Genomic DNA, 18,265 nt, shown 5'->3' on the forward strand with positions numbered 1-18,265 from the left:
CTCTTTCCTGTCTTCACGCGGGCGGAATAAGCCCCATCTTTCCTATGCCTTTCTCTCGCCCTATTCCTAACGTGAGTCTGGAAAGCATTGAAACCTTTAGAAATTGATATAAGATCAACCACAACTCCGATTTTCTCCATCCTGGTGACATTCAACTCAGTTGCCTCTGGACTCCATGTTGCTACCCCTACCTCCATAATCTTCAAGACGACAAGTCACGTACACAGGAACTTCTTAATCCTGTCAGATCATCCTGCCTAACCCTTCCTCCGGGCAATACCAGGTGGCAGACGATGCATATCACTGTCCCATTGTCCTGCCACCACCGGTACTCAAGAAATGTTTATTTATGTATATCCCTCACTCTGCACATTCCCCCCTCCCTTGTCTTAAATGTTAATCAGTGTAACCCCACCTCTCTGTAAACATATTCATGACGTGTGTAATATATTCATGATGTAATCCATGAAACCCAACCTTCCCAAAATGTATTCATGACGTTTCGTGCACTGTATTCTGGGACTTGGAGGGAACTTTTAAAAGTCTATGTCGCCCCATTCTCGGGGTTCAATCTCGCCTTGAACCTGTTGCGCAATAAACTTGGATCTTCTACAGTTTGCTCCTGCGTCCGGCTGAGCTCATTTTCTTCCGCAGGGACCCACGGACTTAGTCCGATGAGCTGGGTGGCAGAGCAGCCTCGCACCCAGATTTTGCCGTAACAAAGCTAAAGGTTGGAAGGTTCAGGACAGAGAAAATAACAGCCCTTCTTCACACAGCGCTAGTTAATCTGTGGAACTCCCTCCTGCAGGAGGCAGGGGTGGCCACTAGCCTAGACAGATAATAATAATAATAATAATAATAATAATAATAATAATAATAATAATTTATTATTTATATCTCACCCTTCCGGCTGGGCTTCCCCAGCCACTCTGGGCGGTTTCCAACAAAATATTAAAATACCGTAATGGATCAAACATTAAAAGCTTCCCTCAAGAGGGCTGCCTTCAGATGTCTTCTAATACTCTGGTAGTTGTTGTTCTCTTTGACATCTGGTGGGAGGGCATTCCACAGGGTGGGCACCACCACCGAGAAGGCCCTCTGCCTGGTTCCCTGTAACTTGGCTTCTCGCAGTGAGGGAACTGCCAGAAGGCGCTCGGCACTGGACCTCAGTGTCCAGGCAGAATGATGGGGGTGGAGATGCTCCTTCAGGTTTACTGGGCCGAGGCCATTTAGGGCTTTAAAAGTCAGCACCAACACTTTGAATTGTGCTCAGAAACACACTGGGAGCCAATGTAGGTCATTCCAGATGGGTTTTATGTGGTCTCAGCAGCTGCTCCCAGTCCCCAGTCTAACTGCTGCATTCTGGATTAGTTGTAGTTTCCAGGTCACTTTCAAAGGTAGCCCCACGTAGAGCACATTGCAGTAGTCCAAGCGGGAGATAACCAGAGCATGCACCACTCTGGCGAGACAGTCCGTGGGCAGATAGGGTCTCATCCTGCATACCAGATGGAGCTGGTAGACAGCTGCCCTGGACACAGAATTAACCTGCGCCTCCATGGACAGCTGTGAGTCCAAAATGACTCCCAGGCTGCACACCTGGTCCTTCAGAGGCACAGTTACCCCATTCAGGACCAGGGAGTCACCCACACCTGCCCGCCTCCTGTCTCCCAAAGAGGATTGGACAAATTCATAGGAAATAATAGGGCTATTGATGGTTCTGCTCTGCTCTCCACGGCCAGAGTCAGCGATGCTTCTGAATCACAGTTGCTGGAAACCGCAGGAGGGGAGAGTGTTGCTCTTTCGCTCGGATCCTGACACTGGTTTCCCTTTGGCGCATCTGGTCGACCACTGTGGGAACAGAATGATGGATCAGATGCATCCTTGGCCTGATCCAGCAGGCTCTTCTTATGTTCAGTTGTAGGCATAGAGAGGGAGGCGAGAGGCAACCCTTTCCATCACCGAGTGAAAGGTGTCCATTTCTGCCACCTATGTGCCGTGTGGATAAGCCACTCCCCCCCATGACCTGTCCCTGCCAAAAGGCTTGCCCACCTTCCCGTTTCCATGAGGCAGGTGTGTTCCTGGGGCTACGGCACACAGCCTGCCAAGAGAAAGCCTCGTGCCCCCTCCTCTTGCCTCCAGGCAAACGATGATTGCAGATTGCTTTCCCGAGCAGAACTAGCCCAGCTCCCACGGCTACCGTACACGCGGAGAAGCGCTCCCGACTTATGGTTGTCATCACAACCAACCAAGAATGCCGATGCTTCCCTGCCTCCCCTCCCCCCTCCCCTGTAAGCCACCCTACAATCAAAAATTAAATCGGAATGAGGACATAAAAGAGAGTTCTCTATAACAACATCTCTCCCAAGGCTAAGCAGACATTCAACATGCAAACAGCAAACAGCACTAAAGGCGTTTCAATGACTAGACCGTCAGCGGTGCTCAAAGCAGGGAGGGCAGAAGCAACAAGTTCACCTCCACAGCGTATCCAGAACATACACAGGCAGCGGCAGGTCCCTGGGGAGAACAGATCTCCCCCCCCCCCCCAGGCATCCTAGAAGCCTTGCAGTTGGCTGAACTCAGGACAGCCCCCCAGCCGGCATCCAGGGCCCTTCGGTGTGGTTAGGGCAGAGCCAGCAGCAAAGACCCCAGGAGGAATGTTGGCGGGGGGGGGGGCGGAGAAGGAAGCACAGAACCTGGACAGAGAGGGGGCAGGGAAAGGGGGCAGGTCACCCCGGCAGCCCCCCCCCCCCAGAAGAAAGGGGCATGCAGGAAGGAGAGCAGGCAACCGGCCGTGAAATTCACACACACACACAAAATGCACACCGCAGTCTTGATTCCAAAAAGGACTCTGCACCCAGGAGGTCTGGGAAATTGCCTTGAAAAAAAGGAGTGTGAGAAGAAATGCATTCGTCTGGCAAAGGGCAATCTGGTCCCCAGCCAGGCCTCTGTCCCCGTTTGCAACCCTAAAGCGGACACGCAAACACGTGGCTCCATTGCCATGCACTGTGGATCCATGTCTGCTCAAGCCAGGCAGAAAGATCTCTCTCTGTGTGTCATCACCCAGGCCAGCAGCACCTCAGAAGGAGCCGGAGCCAGGATGAAGTATATAAATTTATGTCTGGCATAGAGAAAAGGTTTTCTCCCTTATTTCGGAGCACTAGACCTGGCAGACACCATGCAATGTAGCCCCGTGCTGGAAGATTCAGGCCAGAGAGAAGAAAGTCCTTTTTCAGCACCAACTGTGGAACTCCCTGCTGCAGGAGGCCGTAGTGGCTTTCAATGAGGCTTGAAGAAATTCATGGAGAAGAAGGCTACCAGGTTGGCTCAGCTCCTGAATCCCAGTTGCTGAAACCTCAGGAGAGGAGGAGAAGAGAGCGCTGCTTTTGTTCTCAAATCCTGCTTGCTGGGTTCCTGGACTGGATGGGCCCTTGGTCTGATCCTGCAGCAGACTCTGCTCATGTTCTTAGGGGGGGCTTGTGAGCTGCACGGACTGAACACTTCTCTCGCCTCCCTGGATGAAACCGCCTTCTGCTGTGAGGCCACTTGGGGTTTTCCCCCAGCAAACAGCAAGAGCGTCTCTGATCACTGCTAATGCGAGACGTGGGTGTTGCGGTCAGCGGAGTGCTGCTACATGGAGGTTAAGAGTTGAAGGCTCAGCTGTGGCGTTAGCTGGGAGGCTCATCTCACTTTGCCACCGGTCAGAGGCATTGTTACAACATTCGCGGCTCAGCCGATAACGATCCGTATGTTGCAATGTTCTGTCCAGCAGAACGGAGGAGCTGCTTTTCCCCAGTGGCTTCAGAGACAAGAGCTGGGTCAGATCCTTCGCCGTTGTGCCTGAATCATCGGCAGACTAGCAAGAGGTTGAACAGTGCAAGGGGAAAGATGGAGACTTGTGGTACCCAGTAAAATAGAATTGTAGAATTGCAGAGGTGGAAGGGACCCCCCAGGGCTATCCAGTCTGACCCCTTGCAATGCAGGAATCATAGCTGGAGAATCTCTGACAGGTGAAGCCTTAGAAACCTGTATTGAAGGAGAGTTTACCACTTTCTTTTTGAATTATGGTGCTGGAGGAGACTCTTGAGAGTCCCATGGACTGCAAGAAGATCAAATCTATCCATTCTGAAGGAAATCAGCCCTGAGTGCTCACTGGAAGGACAGATCCTGGAGCTGAGGTTCCAGTATTTTGGCCACCTCATGAGAAGAGAAGACTCCCTGGAAAAGACCCTGATGTTGGGAAAGATGGAGGGCACAAGGAGAAGGGGACGACAGAGGACGAGATGGTGGGACAGTGTTCTCGAAGAGACCAGCATGAGTTTGACCCAACTGTGGGAGGCAGTGGAAGACAGGAGGGCCTGGCATGCTCTGGTCCAGGGGGTCACGAAAAGGCGGAAACGACTAAACAACAACAATTACTGCTTTCCGAGAGAGTCCGTACCCCTGTCAAACAGCTCTTGCTCTCAAAGATAGATGCTGTGGAGGGGCTGCTTCCTTCTCACAGGAAGACCCCCTTGTCACTGTGCCCAAGTGCTTCATTGTTGGACTAGTTGACCCCCAGGGTCCCTTCCAACTACGATTCCAGATTCCATAGCAACTGAGACGTTGCCAGTCTCAGTTTCCCAGAGCGGCGCACATGCTGTGCACGCAGGGGTGGGGCTAGCTGCCCACGGGGGCACAGCACGGCGAGCGTTCCCAGGAGGGTGGCGTGGCAATGTCACCCCACTCAGGGATGACACCCAGGGCGGACCGCACCCACCGCATCCCCCTTCCTCCGCCAGCCTCTCTAGCAGGTGGAATCTTCTCCAACTCATGCGAGATTGCACTTTGGGATTGCGGGAGACGGAACGTCAGCAAGGAGGTGTGGGGTCCAGGGTCCTGGCTGCTGCTGGGGGAAGAAGGGGGTGGTGGGTGCAGGCTGCCCTGGGTGTCACCACTGAGGGGGGTGACAAAATGCCAGGCAGCACTCACCACAGGCCTGCAGCGCTCCTGAGCCAAGCGTCTCTCCTGGGAGTGACGCGGTGGCATGGCACCCGCAGGCTCCGTGCTGCCCCAAATGGTCCACCTGCCACCTCTCCCTCAGCTGTAGGGCAGCTGAGTGGGAGGAGGCAGGCAGACTCCTCGGAGGCCCCACAGAGCATCCTGCCCCGGCTCCCACCACCCCAGGTTCTCAATCGGCTTGCTCCACCACTGCCTATAGGTCTGTTTGTTGCCACTGTGGCTGTCTTGGCTGCTCCTGGGAGCTGGCAGTAGCAGGAAGGTGGGGTGCCAATATTTGAAACAAGCAGGGTGTGTCTGTGTGTGTGCAGTTCAAAAGAGAGGCTGCTGGAGCACTCACCAGCAAGAGCAGCCCAGGCCACAGAATCCAGATGGGTGGGGTATAAATAATAAATTATTATTAAATTATTATTATCCTAGAACCACCAGAAGGGACATGAGTGGTGCTGTGGGTTAAACCACAGAGCCTAGGGCTTGCCGATCAGAAGGTCGGCGGTTCGAATCCCCGCGACGGGGTGAGCTCCCGTTGCTCGGTCCCTGCTCCTGCCAACCTAGCAGTTCGAAAGCACGTCAAAGTGCAAGTAGATAAATAGGTACCACTCCGGCGGGAAGGTAAATGGCATTTCCGTGCGCTGCTCTGGTTCGCCAGAAGCGGCTTAGTTATGCTGGCCACATGACCAGGAAGCTGTACACCGGTTCCCTTGGCCAATAAAGCGAGATGAGTGCTGCGACCCCAGAGTTGTCCTCGACTGGACCTAATGGTCAGGGTCCCTTTACCTTTACGTTCCACCAGAAGCCTTTTTACTAGGCATAATAGGTGAAGAATTACCAAGAGATGACAAAAGACTTTTTATGTAAGCAACAAGAGCAGCAAGAATGCTACTAGCCCAGAGATGGAAGGAAGGAGAAGTCCCAACCAAAGAAGAATGGCAGGTGAATCTGATGGAGTATGTGGAGATGGCGAAACTGACGGGGAAGATCTGAAACCAGGAAGATCAAGTATTTACTAAAGACGGGAGTAAATTTGCAATTTATTTAAAAGACCACTGTAAACAGCTAAAATCTTTGGCAGGGATGTAATGACATGCAATGTGGAATTATTTTTGATAATTATGGTTATTTAACAGATGGATAAGGGTAAAAGATGCAGGAAATTTATTCTTAAACATGGAATCTATGGAGGGAGGGAGGGAGGTCCGAAGGTTCAAAAGAACCTTGTATTTTAATGTATGAAATGGTTGTGTTAAATATGTACAAAATTATTTAAAAACCAATAAAAAATTATCAAAAAAGAAGAAGAAAGAATTGGAAGGGACCTCATTGATCATCTAGTTCAGCCCCCAGCAATGCAGGGATTTCCAAGAAAGCGTCCCTAACAGTGTCTGTAACAGATGACCACCCAACCTCCGCTTAAAAACCTGCAATGGAAGGAGAGTCCGCCTCCTTTCAAGGTCACCCGCTCTGCTGTTGAGTGGCTCCTTCTGCCTAGTCTTCGGTCGAATCTCCTTTCTTGTCACTTGAAGCCATGGGTTCAAGTCCTTCCCCTCCAGAGGAGGAGAGAACAAGGCCGACTCCATTTCCCACGTTGACAGAGACTGGAGATCCTGGGAGGCAGCTGCCATGTCCCTTCTGGGTCTCTTCTCCAGGGGGAACGGACCCCACTCCCTCAACCATTCCTCATCAGGCGAGGTTTCCAGATCCTCCATCGCCTTGGGCTCCCTCCTCTGCAGGAGGGGCTTGAAAGGGGGCAGACACCCCACCCCCACCCCACCTCTGCTTTCTTTCTTCACCCAGCCTCTCTGCCAGAGGGAAGGAGCTGAGGGCGGCCCCCTCTGTTCTGACAGCAAGAGCTTTTTGACTGACTCCCCCAGAAGGTGGGGGGCTCCCCTTCCTTGGAGGTTTTTAAGCAGAGGTTGGGGGGGCATCTGTTACAGACGCTTTCGCTGAGATTTCTGCATCGCAAGGGGTTGGACTAGATGACCCCCCCCATGGTCAGAAGAGCATTATTTATTTACTGCACATTATCGTCTACCATTTGCCCCCAAGGAGCTCAAGACGGCTCCATGGTTCTCCACCCCCACCCCCATTTTAATCCCCACAACCACCCTGCAGGGTAGGTTAGGATGAGAGTCTGTGAATGGCTCACCCGCCCGCCCCCCCGCCGTGCGCTTCATGGCTGAGTGGGGATTCGAACCCTGGTCTCTCCCAGGTCCTAGTCCGATACTCTTTCCCAACCTTTCTTACGGAACCTCCGGGTCCAGGCGCAGTCTATCTGCCATGGCTTCCCCAACACTGATGAGAGCTGGACTGGCCCCCCAGGAGAGCTTTCATAGAATCCTAAAACTGTAGAGTTGAAAGGGACCATGTGGGTCATCTAGCCCAACGCCCTGCAATGCCCAACGTGGTTTGAACCCATGACCCAGAAATGAAGAGCCTCATGCTATACCAACTGATGGCTTTGCTTGGACCTTCCCCACCTGCCCTCCATTTCCCGTTGCTCAGCCTCACAGACCCCCCCTCCCCACGGAGCGCTCCGCCCTTTATCCTCGGAATCGCTCGCCTCCCCCGTCGACACATCGCAGCACCAGGAAACATATGGCGCAGGGACGTCTGCCATGGCACCCGGGACTCGATGCATTTGGAAGCCTTTCGGTCCTAATTAAATTGCAGATTTCCCCTCCTGCGTCTCCTCGACAACACGGCACCGGCGCCAAGCCTGCGGGGCGGGCCCGGGAAGCAGAGGCGGCTGGGCAGGAAGTGTTGGGCAGGTGTGGGGGGAGCAAATCTGGATGAGGAAGCTGGGGGGGGGATGAAGGCTGGTGAGGGCAGCCGCGGAACTGGAACCTAGAGATGCAGCCGTTTCAAGCCTCTCCACCCCTTCCCGTGTTCCAGGGCACATTTGGCCCTGCTGAGAACCTCAGAAGGATCTCCTGGATCGGGCCAAAGGGGCCCGTGAGAAACCTGCAAGCAGGACTCGAACACAAGATGTGTCTCCCTTCCTCTGGTTTCCAGCAACTGGCCTTCAGAAGCTGCCTCCTCTATGGACAAAGAGAAAGGAAAGGGATTCTCCCCCAGGCCAGAGAGGAAGGAATGTTTGGCTTGCCTGAGTTACTTTGTGGAGAATGCAGCTTGGCTCACTCTCTCGAGACGTCTCTCTCTCTCTCTCTGCATCTCTTTGCCTTCTGTACACATTGTGCACACACAGCGGTTGTTCCTTAGATAGGAGGCCACAGAAGGGAGATGGGCTGTTCTCCAGGTTGTCTCTGGGTCAGGCCCATAAGCCTTCGGCAGAGCAGGCATGGAAGAGCAAGTCTCCAGTCCCTTGTAGCCAGACGATGCCGTGAAACAGGGCACTGTGGGAGTAGGGACATGGCTAGGCAACCTAAGGCCTGGGGTCCGGATCCGGCCCAATCGCCTTCTCAATCCAGCACGCGGACGGTGCAGGAATCAGCGTGTTTTTACATGAGTAGAATGTGTCCTTTTATTTAAAATGCATCTCTGGGTTATTTATGGGGCGTAGGAATTTGTTCATTTCCACCGCCAAAAAAATCTAGTCTGGCCCCCCACAAGGTCTGAGGGACAGTGGGCCGGCCCCCTGCTGAAAAAGTTTGCTGCCCCCTGGGCGGTAGGCCGTTATCCTGGGCTGGAGAAATGGCAAGCAGGGTGCCCAGGCCTGGTCTCCCACCTGAAGCAAAAGCAAATGCATAGAGTGGTAGAGTTGGAAGGGACCCCCAAGGGTCATCCAGTCAACCCCCCCTTGCAAGGCAGGCGTCTCGGCTCTAGAATCCACGACAGATGGCCACCCATCCTCTGCTTAAAAGCCTCCAAGGAAGGAGAGTTCGCAGCCCGCCAAGGGAGACCATTCCACTGCCAACCAGCTCTTAGCAGCAGAAAGTTCTTCTTGATGTTTAGGAACTCTCTTTCAGCTCATTCTGGGCCCTGGCTGGGGGAAAGGTGGGATATAAAACAAGTAATTAAATAGCTAAATAACTGCCCGGGTGCCCATTGCCAGGGCCAGCGCTACAAAAGCTCACCTTGCCTAACCTGCCTGCCTCATTTGCATATATTTGCATGCCCCCAAGTGGCTTTTCTTCAAGCTGTTCTTCCTTTCCAAATCATTTTTATTTTTTAAAGATCCCATTACGCTCAAGTGGGGGCTGCAACCATGTACAGAGAAGCCTTGTGCCCAGTCTCTCCCCCCCCCCCGGTCGCACCAGGCTTCTCTGCCCTTTGCGTCAGAAGGAAAGGTGAAGCTCTCCACCTCAGGACGCAATTTAATCTTTCATTACCTGAGCCGGGGATGTCATTGATTCAATTTATTTCTGTTACGGAAAATCTGGGTGCGTATTTACCCTGCCACCCAGCCAGTCGGACCAAGTCCGTGGATTCTAGCGGAAGAAAAGGAAGCTCAGCCGGACGCAGGAGCAAGGTACGAAGATCCAAGTTTATTGCGCAACAGGTTCAAAACGAGATTGAACCCCGAGAATGGGGCGGCATAAACTTTTAAAAGTTCCCTCCAAGTCCCAGAATACAGTGCATGAAAACGTCATGAATACATTATGGGAAGGTTGGGTTTCGTGGATTACATCATGAATATATTACACACGTCATGAATATGTTGACAGAGAGGTGGGGTTACACTGATTAACATTTGAGACGAGGGAGGGGGAATGTGCGGAGTGAGGGATATACATAAATAAACGTTTCTTGAGTACCGGTGGTGGCAGGACAATGGGACAGCGATATGCATCGTCTGCCACCTGGTATTGCCCGGAGGAAGGGTTAGGCAGGACGATCTGACAGGATTAAGAAGTTCCTGTGTACGTGCCCTGCCGCTTCAGGGATTATGGCGGTCGGGGTGCCATCATGGAGTCCAAAGGGAGCTGAGTTGAATGACACCAAGAGCAAGGAAATCGGAGTTATGGTTGATTTTATATGATTTTCGAAAGGTTTCGATGGTTTCCAACCTATCCCGTAGCCTCGGTCAAAGTCGGAAACAAGGTGGATACATTGTAACTGGGTTTTGACAGGTTTACGAGCAGAATGGATACATTGTAACAAGGTCTTGACAAGATTACGAGGTCGGAAGTTTCGGTTCCATTGTTCTCGCTGCGGGGGGCCGTCAGCAGCTTGTCAGTAGGTTTAATGAGGCGTGCAAGGGCTCCCTGAGCTAGCTCCTGCAGGACAAATGCACGGCTGTGATTGGCTAAGACGCGGCCATAGGAATAAGCGGAGATACAGGAACGCCCGGTCTACTCGTTCTAAGTATGGAGCGCAGATAGCCATAGGAAGAGATAGGAGAATATATTCATATTTTTGAGCTTATTTCGCTCGTGAAAGAAAGAAACGAAAAGGGGGTCTGGGAGAAGTGTGGTGCTTGTGCAACAGTGAGGGGGGACTGGGTGGGTGTACCGTGGGTACCCTCGAGGTCATCGCCTCGGTTGCTCAAGGGAGAGAGGGGGGCAAGAGGTACCCCCCCCCCCTCTGGTCCGTATCAGTCCCCCATTCGGAGATAGATTTGCATTAAAGTTCCGTAGGAACTTGCAAATCCTTTCTCCGCACCACGGAAACGCTAGATTTCAGTGATCTCGTATTCCCCTTCCCCCAGATGCCTCATCTGTACGTAGTCTGGAAAGGTAGGGGTGTGTTGGGAACGGGAATAGGCTCGAAGAGAGAATGAGGTAGAAGAAGTAGACTGGCGGAGGAGGGAGCAGCAGGGGCTAATACAGTGCACAGTACAACATAAGATAGAGACACAAAAAACAGCGGTTAAGATGAGGAGCAGTATGGCTTTCAATAACTGTCGGAGCCATCCTAGCCTGGGTAACCATCCCCACAGGTCCACATCGGATAGTCCCTCATGCTGGATATCGTGTAGCCTCCCTGCTAACTCGTGAATATTGTTCAAATGTCCAGTGATATTTAAGGTCTGGTCAGTTACGTATGTGCAGCACTCGGTGCCTATTAAGGCACAGGTGCCTCCTTGACTGGACAAGAGGAAGTCCGTTGCAATCCTCGTCTGTAAGCTCAACTGCCTTACCTCGGATAGTTCCGACATGAGAGAGTCTGTGATCTGGGTCGCTTCCTGCATGAACTTAAGGAGGATGTCGGTGAGTCGAAGGATATCCACGTGGTTTGAACCGGCCCCGTAGGCAGGGAAGAGTGCCCGGCCCACGGTCTCTCCATTTGCAGCCACATCTGACAGGTCTGACAGTTCCTTTTGCTCCCTTTTATTCCGTTGTCTTCCGGGGGGTAGATGTGGGGTTATCCTTATCCCGGGAACAATATAGCCGACAAAGCAGGATCCGGACATGTGTGGGCTCACCCATGTATAGGCGCGATGCCCGCACACCCAGAATAGGCCGCTGAGATAAGACTCCATTCTGCCTGAAGCAAAGGATTGTAGCAGCATGGTGTCTGTGGGTTGTGGCTTCCAGTCCGAGGGGTGTCCGACGGCAGTGGCCCAGGCAGCGGTAAGGTTAGGAAAAGTCCGGGAATCCCTTGTGTTGGAAACAGTGACCAGTCCAGTTGGTAGGATTTCAAGGGTGTTGGTGCATGTACTGGATCCGATGAAGGTTCCTTCTCCTGAGAAGCTGCGGCAAAGGGGTCCCTTTGTAGGGCCGGTGAGATAGAGGTATTGATGTGTCAAGTTAAGAGCGGTTAAGTTCCAGGAGGTTACGTTTCCGGAACGGAACTGTTCTAGGGTCACCGGCACTGGAACCAGTGGAAGACTCTGTTGGAGATGGCTGGGCGCGTGAGCACAAATCCAGCAGTCCGGGTAGGGTGCCTCCCTGGCCACCTGGCTGAGAAGTTTAATGTAAGAGTTTTGTTCCCAGGAGGACAGGAGGTCTTCTCCTGGGAGCGTAGAGTCAGCGCCGAATTGTCGGGGTGCTGTGCCGACCGGGTGGAGGGGGTCGGTAGTGTTCAGTAGTCGCCTATCCCTGGCGATACCGCCGCATCTCAGGGGTCCGACGTGGTCCCATGAGGGGGAGCGCGAGGGGTGTATGGGATGGTGCCACCCTTCCAGATATTCAGCCCCTTTCCACTCATGAGTGACCCCTAAGTCCCATAAGCAGCAGAACCGTCGCAGGCAGAGTCCCTGGAGTTGGGGCTTCCGGGTTCCTAGGGTGGAGCGGAGGCACTGGAATCCGAAAATCAAGTTTCCAGAGGGGTGGTTGGAGTCCGTATAAGCGTGAGTGGCCCCTCCTATCTCGACTTCGGTCCAGTTAGGGTTTCGTGAGACCTCTCCACTCTCATAAAGAAGATAAGTCCCATTTCTGCAGGTCAGCCGGTAAGAGGAGTGGTCAAGAGTAAGAGCCGCAGAGCCAATACGGCGTAAATCCTTGTTTCGGATGAAAAGCTCCCAATATTCGTTTTCGGCGAGTCGGGGCACTAGGGAATGGCGCAGTAAGGTCCGAGACTCAGGGAGGCAGAAATCAAAGTCCCCCATTCGATCAGGGTTAGACCTACCCGTCTCGACCTCATGATAGTCTAAGAAGTGATAGTCCGTGTGCAACCCTGTGCAGTGGTCCGATGAGGTGGACGGGACCCAGGATAAGGCGGCGAGAAGAAGGGCGTTGCAGGCCAGACCCATGGTTTGGATGCGCGCCGGGAGAGCGCAAATGGTCAAACGAACGAAGGTATCAGATAGATGAAGCTGTCAAATAGAGCTGTCAGATGAGCTGTCAAAGCGAGGCTGTCAAACGAAGCAAGCTGTCAACGGAGCTGTCAAATGGAGCTGTCAGATGAGCTGTCAAAGCGAGGCTGTCAAACGAAGCAAGCTGTCAACGGAGCTGTCAAATGGAGCTGTCAGATGAGCTGTCAAAGCGAGGCTGTCAAACGAAGCAAGCTGTCAAACGTGGCTGTCACCGCGTCTGAAACGCAGCTTGATGGTGTTAGTATCTGGGATGATTTCGGACGTCCAGTTGGATGTCGCGGTGTCTGGTCCGGTCTGTTGAGCCCGATCTTGGCTCCGATCTGCTGGTCCGGTCTGTTGAGCCCGATCTTGGCCCCGATCTGCTGGTCCGGTCTGTTGAGCCCGATCTTGGCCCCGATTTACTGGTCCAGTCTGTTGGGCCCGAATTTGGCCCCGATCCGGTGCGGTCTGTTGGTCGTCGTCGTCAATATATGAGGTCGGTGGAGCAGGTGGAGTCGAAAAGGTGAAATCCTCGCCTTCGCTTTCTTCAGTCTCCTGTGGAGGGGGTGAGGACTTGCACCTAGTGTGGTGTAACCAAGAATTCTTCTCACCTACTTTCACGGCGGTTGGCGATGTCAAGAGTACTTGGTAGGGACCTTCCCACGCGGGTTGGAGTGGTTCCTTCTGGTAGACCTTGACGAGGACCCAGTCACCAGGGTGGAAGGAGTGAGCGTGGACGTCGATGGGCAGGTTCTGTCCCTCGATGGCCGCGTAGTGGTGGAGACGCTGCAGTTGTGTCTGGAGCTGAATGACATAATTAGTAAGTTCTGCTTCTCCCAGCTCCAATTCTGAGAGTGGGAATAGAGTGTTATAGACGGGGGGAGGTCTCCCGAATAAAAGTTCGAATGGAGAGAGTTTCAAACGTTCAGTTGGGGCGCTGCGGATGTTATGAAGAACCAGTGGGAGTGCATTCACCCATTTTAGGCCAGTGAGCTCGCAAAGTTTGCCCAACTGTATTTTTATCTCCTGGTTCATACGCTCTACTTGGCCTGAGGATTGTGGGTGGTATGGAGTGTGGAGATCCCATCTAATCTGGAGTGTCTTGGCCACTAATTGCACCACCTCTGCAGTAAAGTGGGTTCCCCTATCGCTGTCTATGCGGCGGGGTATGCCATAACGGGGAATAATATCCTGTAGGAGGGCCCTGGCAACTACGGATGCGGTAGCTTTTCGGCAAGGGAATCCCTCCACCCACGAGGAAAATTGGTCCACTATAATCAAAGCATGTTTAAAGCCTTGGCATTGGGGCAGATCGATAAAGTCAAGCTGCAAGTTCTCAAAAGGGACAAAGGCCCATGGTCTGGCTCCTGGTGGCCTCCTGGGTTCACGCTTGGGATTGAAGCGATGGCAAGTAATGCAATTCTTTGATGCTGCTGCTGCGGCAGCGGCTATTCCGGGTGCATACCAAGATCTAATTACATGTTCCATTAATCTCCCTTTTCCCCAATGTGTCCGCTGATGAAGAACCCTCACTACTTTTGGAGTCCAGGCCTTTGGAAGGACGGTTCTTCCATCAGGGAGGACCCAGATGCCCTGTTGCTCGGTGGCACCTATCGATTCCCACATAGCTCTTTCATCCGCTGGGGCAGATTTGTAAATTTCTGCAAGGTCTAGGTCTGTTGGTAGTTGGAGGGCTTGAAACTCGGATTCATTGTTAGGGACGCGTAGGGCAGCCATCTGTGCGGCTTTGTCGGCTCGTCGGTTTCCTTTAGAAACTGAGTCCCTGCCTTTGGTATGGGCCTTGCAGTGGACAACGGCTATAGCGGCCGGTAGATGGATCGCTGTGAGAAGTCGCTCAACTAGGGCGGCGTGCGAGATTTGAGACCCGGCGGCGGTTAGGAAGCCTCTCTGGAGCCAAATTTGGCCGGTTGTGTGCACGAGGCCAAAACAGTATTTACTATCCGTATAAATGGTTATCCGCTTCCCTTCACCAATCTCGCAGGCACGCAGTAGTGCAATTAACTCAGCGGCTTGGGCACTGTACTGGGAGTTGATTGGGTTTGATTCTAGTACTTCGAAGTCGGAGACCACCGCGTACCCAGTCTTTCTAACCCCGTCGATTACTTTAGAGCTACCATCAGTATATAGTATTAGGTCTGGGTTCTCCAAGGGAAGATGATCTAAGTCTTCACGGGGCTTTTCGGCTTGCCGGACAATAGTGGTGCAGTCATGATGTGGGGTGCCATCATCGGGAAGGGGTAGCAGGGTAGCGGGGTTTAGCGAGTTGACACGTTTAATGGTGACATTGGTTGGGGTTAGTAGGAGGGCCTCGTACCGGTTGAGGCGGGAGTTTGAGAAATGGTGGCATCCTTTTAAGGTTAAGAGGGTTGAGACTGAATGGGGAACGTGAAGGGTGATTTCGTGGCCCAGAACTGTTTCTTGGGCTTTCTCGAGAAGGACAGCAGCGGCTGCAATGGCTCTCAGGCAACTGACAGCCCCTTTAGCAGTGTTGTCAAGTTGCAGACTATAATATGCTACTGGCCTCTCTTGGTCTCGGAAGAGTTGGGTTAGGACACCGGAGGCTACCCCCATTTGCTCATGGATGAACAGGTTGAAAGGGATTCGGTAGTCGGGTAATCCTAGGGCGGGAGCGGATCTGAGTTCCCGTTTTAGTCGTTCAAAAGAGTTGTAAGCTTCTTCTTCCCAGACCAGGGTGTCTGGGTGGTCCTGCCGCGTCATAACAGTTAAGGGCTTCGTTATTTCGCTGTAGCCAGCGATCCAGGCTCGGCAGAAGCCGGCCATGCCAAGGAAGCCGCGCAACTGTCGCTTCGTTTTTGGGAGAGGGATTTTTGTGACTGCCTCGATCCTGTCAGTGGCTAGGCTTCGAGTCCCTATTCCTAAGATGTGTCCGAGATATTTGACTTCTTGTTTACAATATTGGAGTTTCTTTGGAGACACCTTGTGTCCCTTCTTTGCTAATTCTGATAGGAGGTGTTTAGTATCTATCTTACACGCCTCTTCACTGGTAGAACACAATAAAATATCATCCACGTAGAGAAGCAAGGTGGAGCTAGCTGGTAGGTGGATGTCCTCTAAGTCCTGATGTAATACGGCCGAGAAAATTGCGGGTGACTCTACATAGCCTTGGGGCAGTCTGGTCCATGTTAGTTGGCCGGGCCCCCAGGTAAATGCAAAAAGGAATTGACTGTCCGGATCCAGGGGTATACTGAAGAAGGCGGAGCACAGATCCGCTGCGGAGTACCAAGTTGTCCCTGCTGGAATTGCGTTTAGGAGGGAGTTCGGGTTGCCCACTACTGGGTGTCGGGGTATTACGAATTGGTTCACTAATCTCAAGTCCTGCACAAAACGGTACCGTATAGGTGTCCCCTCTTTAGCGGGTTTCTTGACTGGGAGAACTGGGGTATTACAGGGCGAAGCGCATGAGACTAGGATCCCTTTTTCGAGGAAGTCCTCAATCATGGGTGTTAGGCCGTCTATGGCTTCTTTGGGCAGAGGGTATTGTTTGGTGCACGGGAAGGGTAGGTCATTTCGGTACGTGATCTTGACTGGAGTAGCGGAGAGTAAGAGCCCGACTGAGGTTGATTCAGTGCCCCATAGGGAGGGGGGCAATTCGTTTTCTAGGTCCAAAGGGAGTTCGGGAAACTGTCGGTCCGCTTCAGATTCTTGGACGATACCTTGGAACATGGGAATAGAGTCCCCTGGCATATGTAGGTAAATGCCATCCGAGGAGCATTTTATGGTGGCGTTAAGTTTGCAGAGGAGGTCTCTGCCGAGGAGATTAACAGGGCTGCTTGTTAAAAGGAAAGTGTGTTCTGCTAGTAATGGTCCGAGGGTGACCTTGGCCGGTCGCGAGAGTGGGCAAGTGCGGGGTATCCCATCCAGTCCCATTACTTTCTTGGTCACTGTTCCTGGTTCCAGGTGACTGTCGGTTAGGGTGGAATAAGTAGCCCCTGTGTCCAGTAGACATTGATAGGGGTGGCCGTCAATCTCGATAGTGCAGACCGGGTCCTCAGGTGACAATGCAAGGACAGGGCAGATGGTTTGGGTCTGACTGGGATCCCCTTCTAATTGTCAATAGGTGTCCTGATCATCGGGAGGTGGTTGATTTGGAGGGTGCAAGGGAGGAGCAGTGGCATTCGCCCAAGGGTGAGCAGACTGGTCTATGGCTGGCATTTGGGTTCGGGGTCCGGATTGGGGTCTGGTTTGAGGTATCGGGTTCGAGGGCGTTGGTGGAGCATAAGTCACTGGTTGGTGGTTAGTGTAGCCTGGGGTTACGTTGGGTTGCGGGGGGAAAGGAGGGTGGCTGGTTCGAACAGGGAAGGGCTTGGATTCCTGCCCCCCATAGGGTGTGGGTGTCGCATTTAGGTAAGGGCAGAATCTCTTTATGTGTCCCTCTTCCTGGCAGTAGTAGCACCCTCCGGTCCCCGGTCCCCATTGCCTATAGGGGTTTGGGGGTCCTCCTCCCCGGACTCCCCTTCCTCGGTTGAGACCTCTACCTCGGTTAGGGCCATAGGTAGTTTCCATACTTAAGGCCAAGATCTGTTCGGCCTCGGATTTTGTCTCCTTTTTCTTTCTCTCATCTCGAGAGTTATAGATGGATTTCGCAATGGACAAGATTTCGTTTACACTCTTTCCATCGTATCCAATTTGAAGATTCAGGGCTTTCCTAATGTCTGGGCAGGCCTGATCCTTGAAGAAACCTTTAACGATTACTTCATGTTGCGGATTCTCGGGGTCTATTCCTCCCCAGGTCTTGATGGCAGAGACTAATCTCGTATAATAATCAGAAGGGTGTTCGTTTGGTCCCTGCATTACCGTTTGGACTTTGGTCCAATTAACGGTGCGTTGTCCAGCAGCCTTTACGCCGTCCAGAATGGCTTTCTTAAATAGTTTCAAGCACCAGATCCCATTAGTTGTGTTATAATCCCATGTAGGTTCTACTCGGAGGCATTGTGCGGTGAGCGCCTGCAATCCTTGGGGCCGTCCCCTCTGGTAATCTGGGGATTCTATAGCTTCCCCGGCTTTGGCCAGAATGTCCGCCTTCTCTGCCTCGTTGAAGAGGGCATTCAGAAGAACGTGGACGTCTGCCCAGGTAGGATTGTGGGTGGAAAAGATTGCACTGATCTGGCGGTGACACTTATCCGGGTCGTCCCTTAGTGAGGGCATCTGATTTGACCAAGTCACGAGGTCCGAGGTGTAGAAGGGGTGATGCGTGTAAACCATCCGCGGGGGCCCATCAGGTACGAGAGGAGGAATGGGCAAGGCCCTTAAGGGCATCTGGACCGCAGTAGAACTCACGGTGGAGCTCACTTGGTCAGAAGTCCCCGGAGTCTCTGTGTCGTGGCCCAGGGTCCCCGTTGCGGAGCCACACGGTTCCGTGGGAGCGGGTTTATTCCCGATTTGGGTAGGGTCCTCAATGGTGTTGTAGAGCGTAGAGGAGGGGATTTTAGTTTTAGCTTGCCCGGGGTGTTTGACGTGTTTGGTGTCCCCCTTGTCCCTTTTTGCTTGTAGTCGTGTGACCCTTCTATTCTCAGTGCCTTGTGCGTCATCTTCCCCCGTTTCCTCCCCACTACTAGAGTTGCTGTCGTTGGGTGTCGGGGCTCGCGGCGGTGG

The 18,265-nt window shown here is 52.8% G+C and overlaps 1 protein-coding gene across 1 annotated transcript; it reads right to left on the minus strand.

Moving 5' to 3' along the window:
• Nucleotides 1-10,567: 10,567 nt before the first annotated feature.
• LOC144329110 (uncharacterized) lies at nucleotides 10,568-12,589 on the minus strand. Its single transcript, XM_077935635.1, has one exon. It carries the CDS (start codon nucleotides 12,587-12,589, stop codon nucleotides 10,568-10,570), a length of 2,022 nt encoding a protein of 673 aa, XP_077791761.1.
• Nucleotides 12,590-18,265: the final 5,676 nt, after the last annotated feature.

This window comes from Podarcis muralis, chromosome 10 (genome assembly GCF_964188315.1).
Source record: "Podarcis muralis chromosome 10, rPodMur119.hap1.1, whole genome shotgun sequence".
In the NCBI taxonomy this organism is placed as follows: Eukaryota; Metazoa; Chordata; class Lepidosauria; order Squamata; family Lacertidae; genus Podarcis; species Podarcis muralis.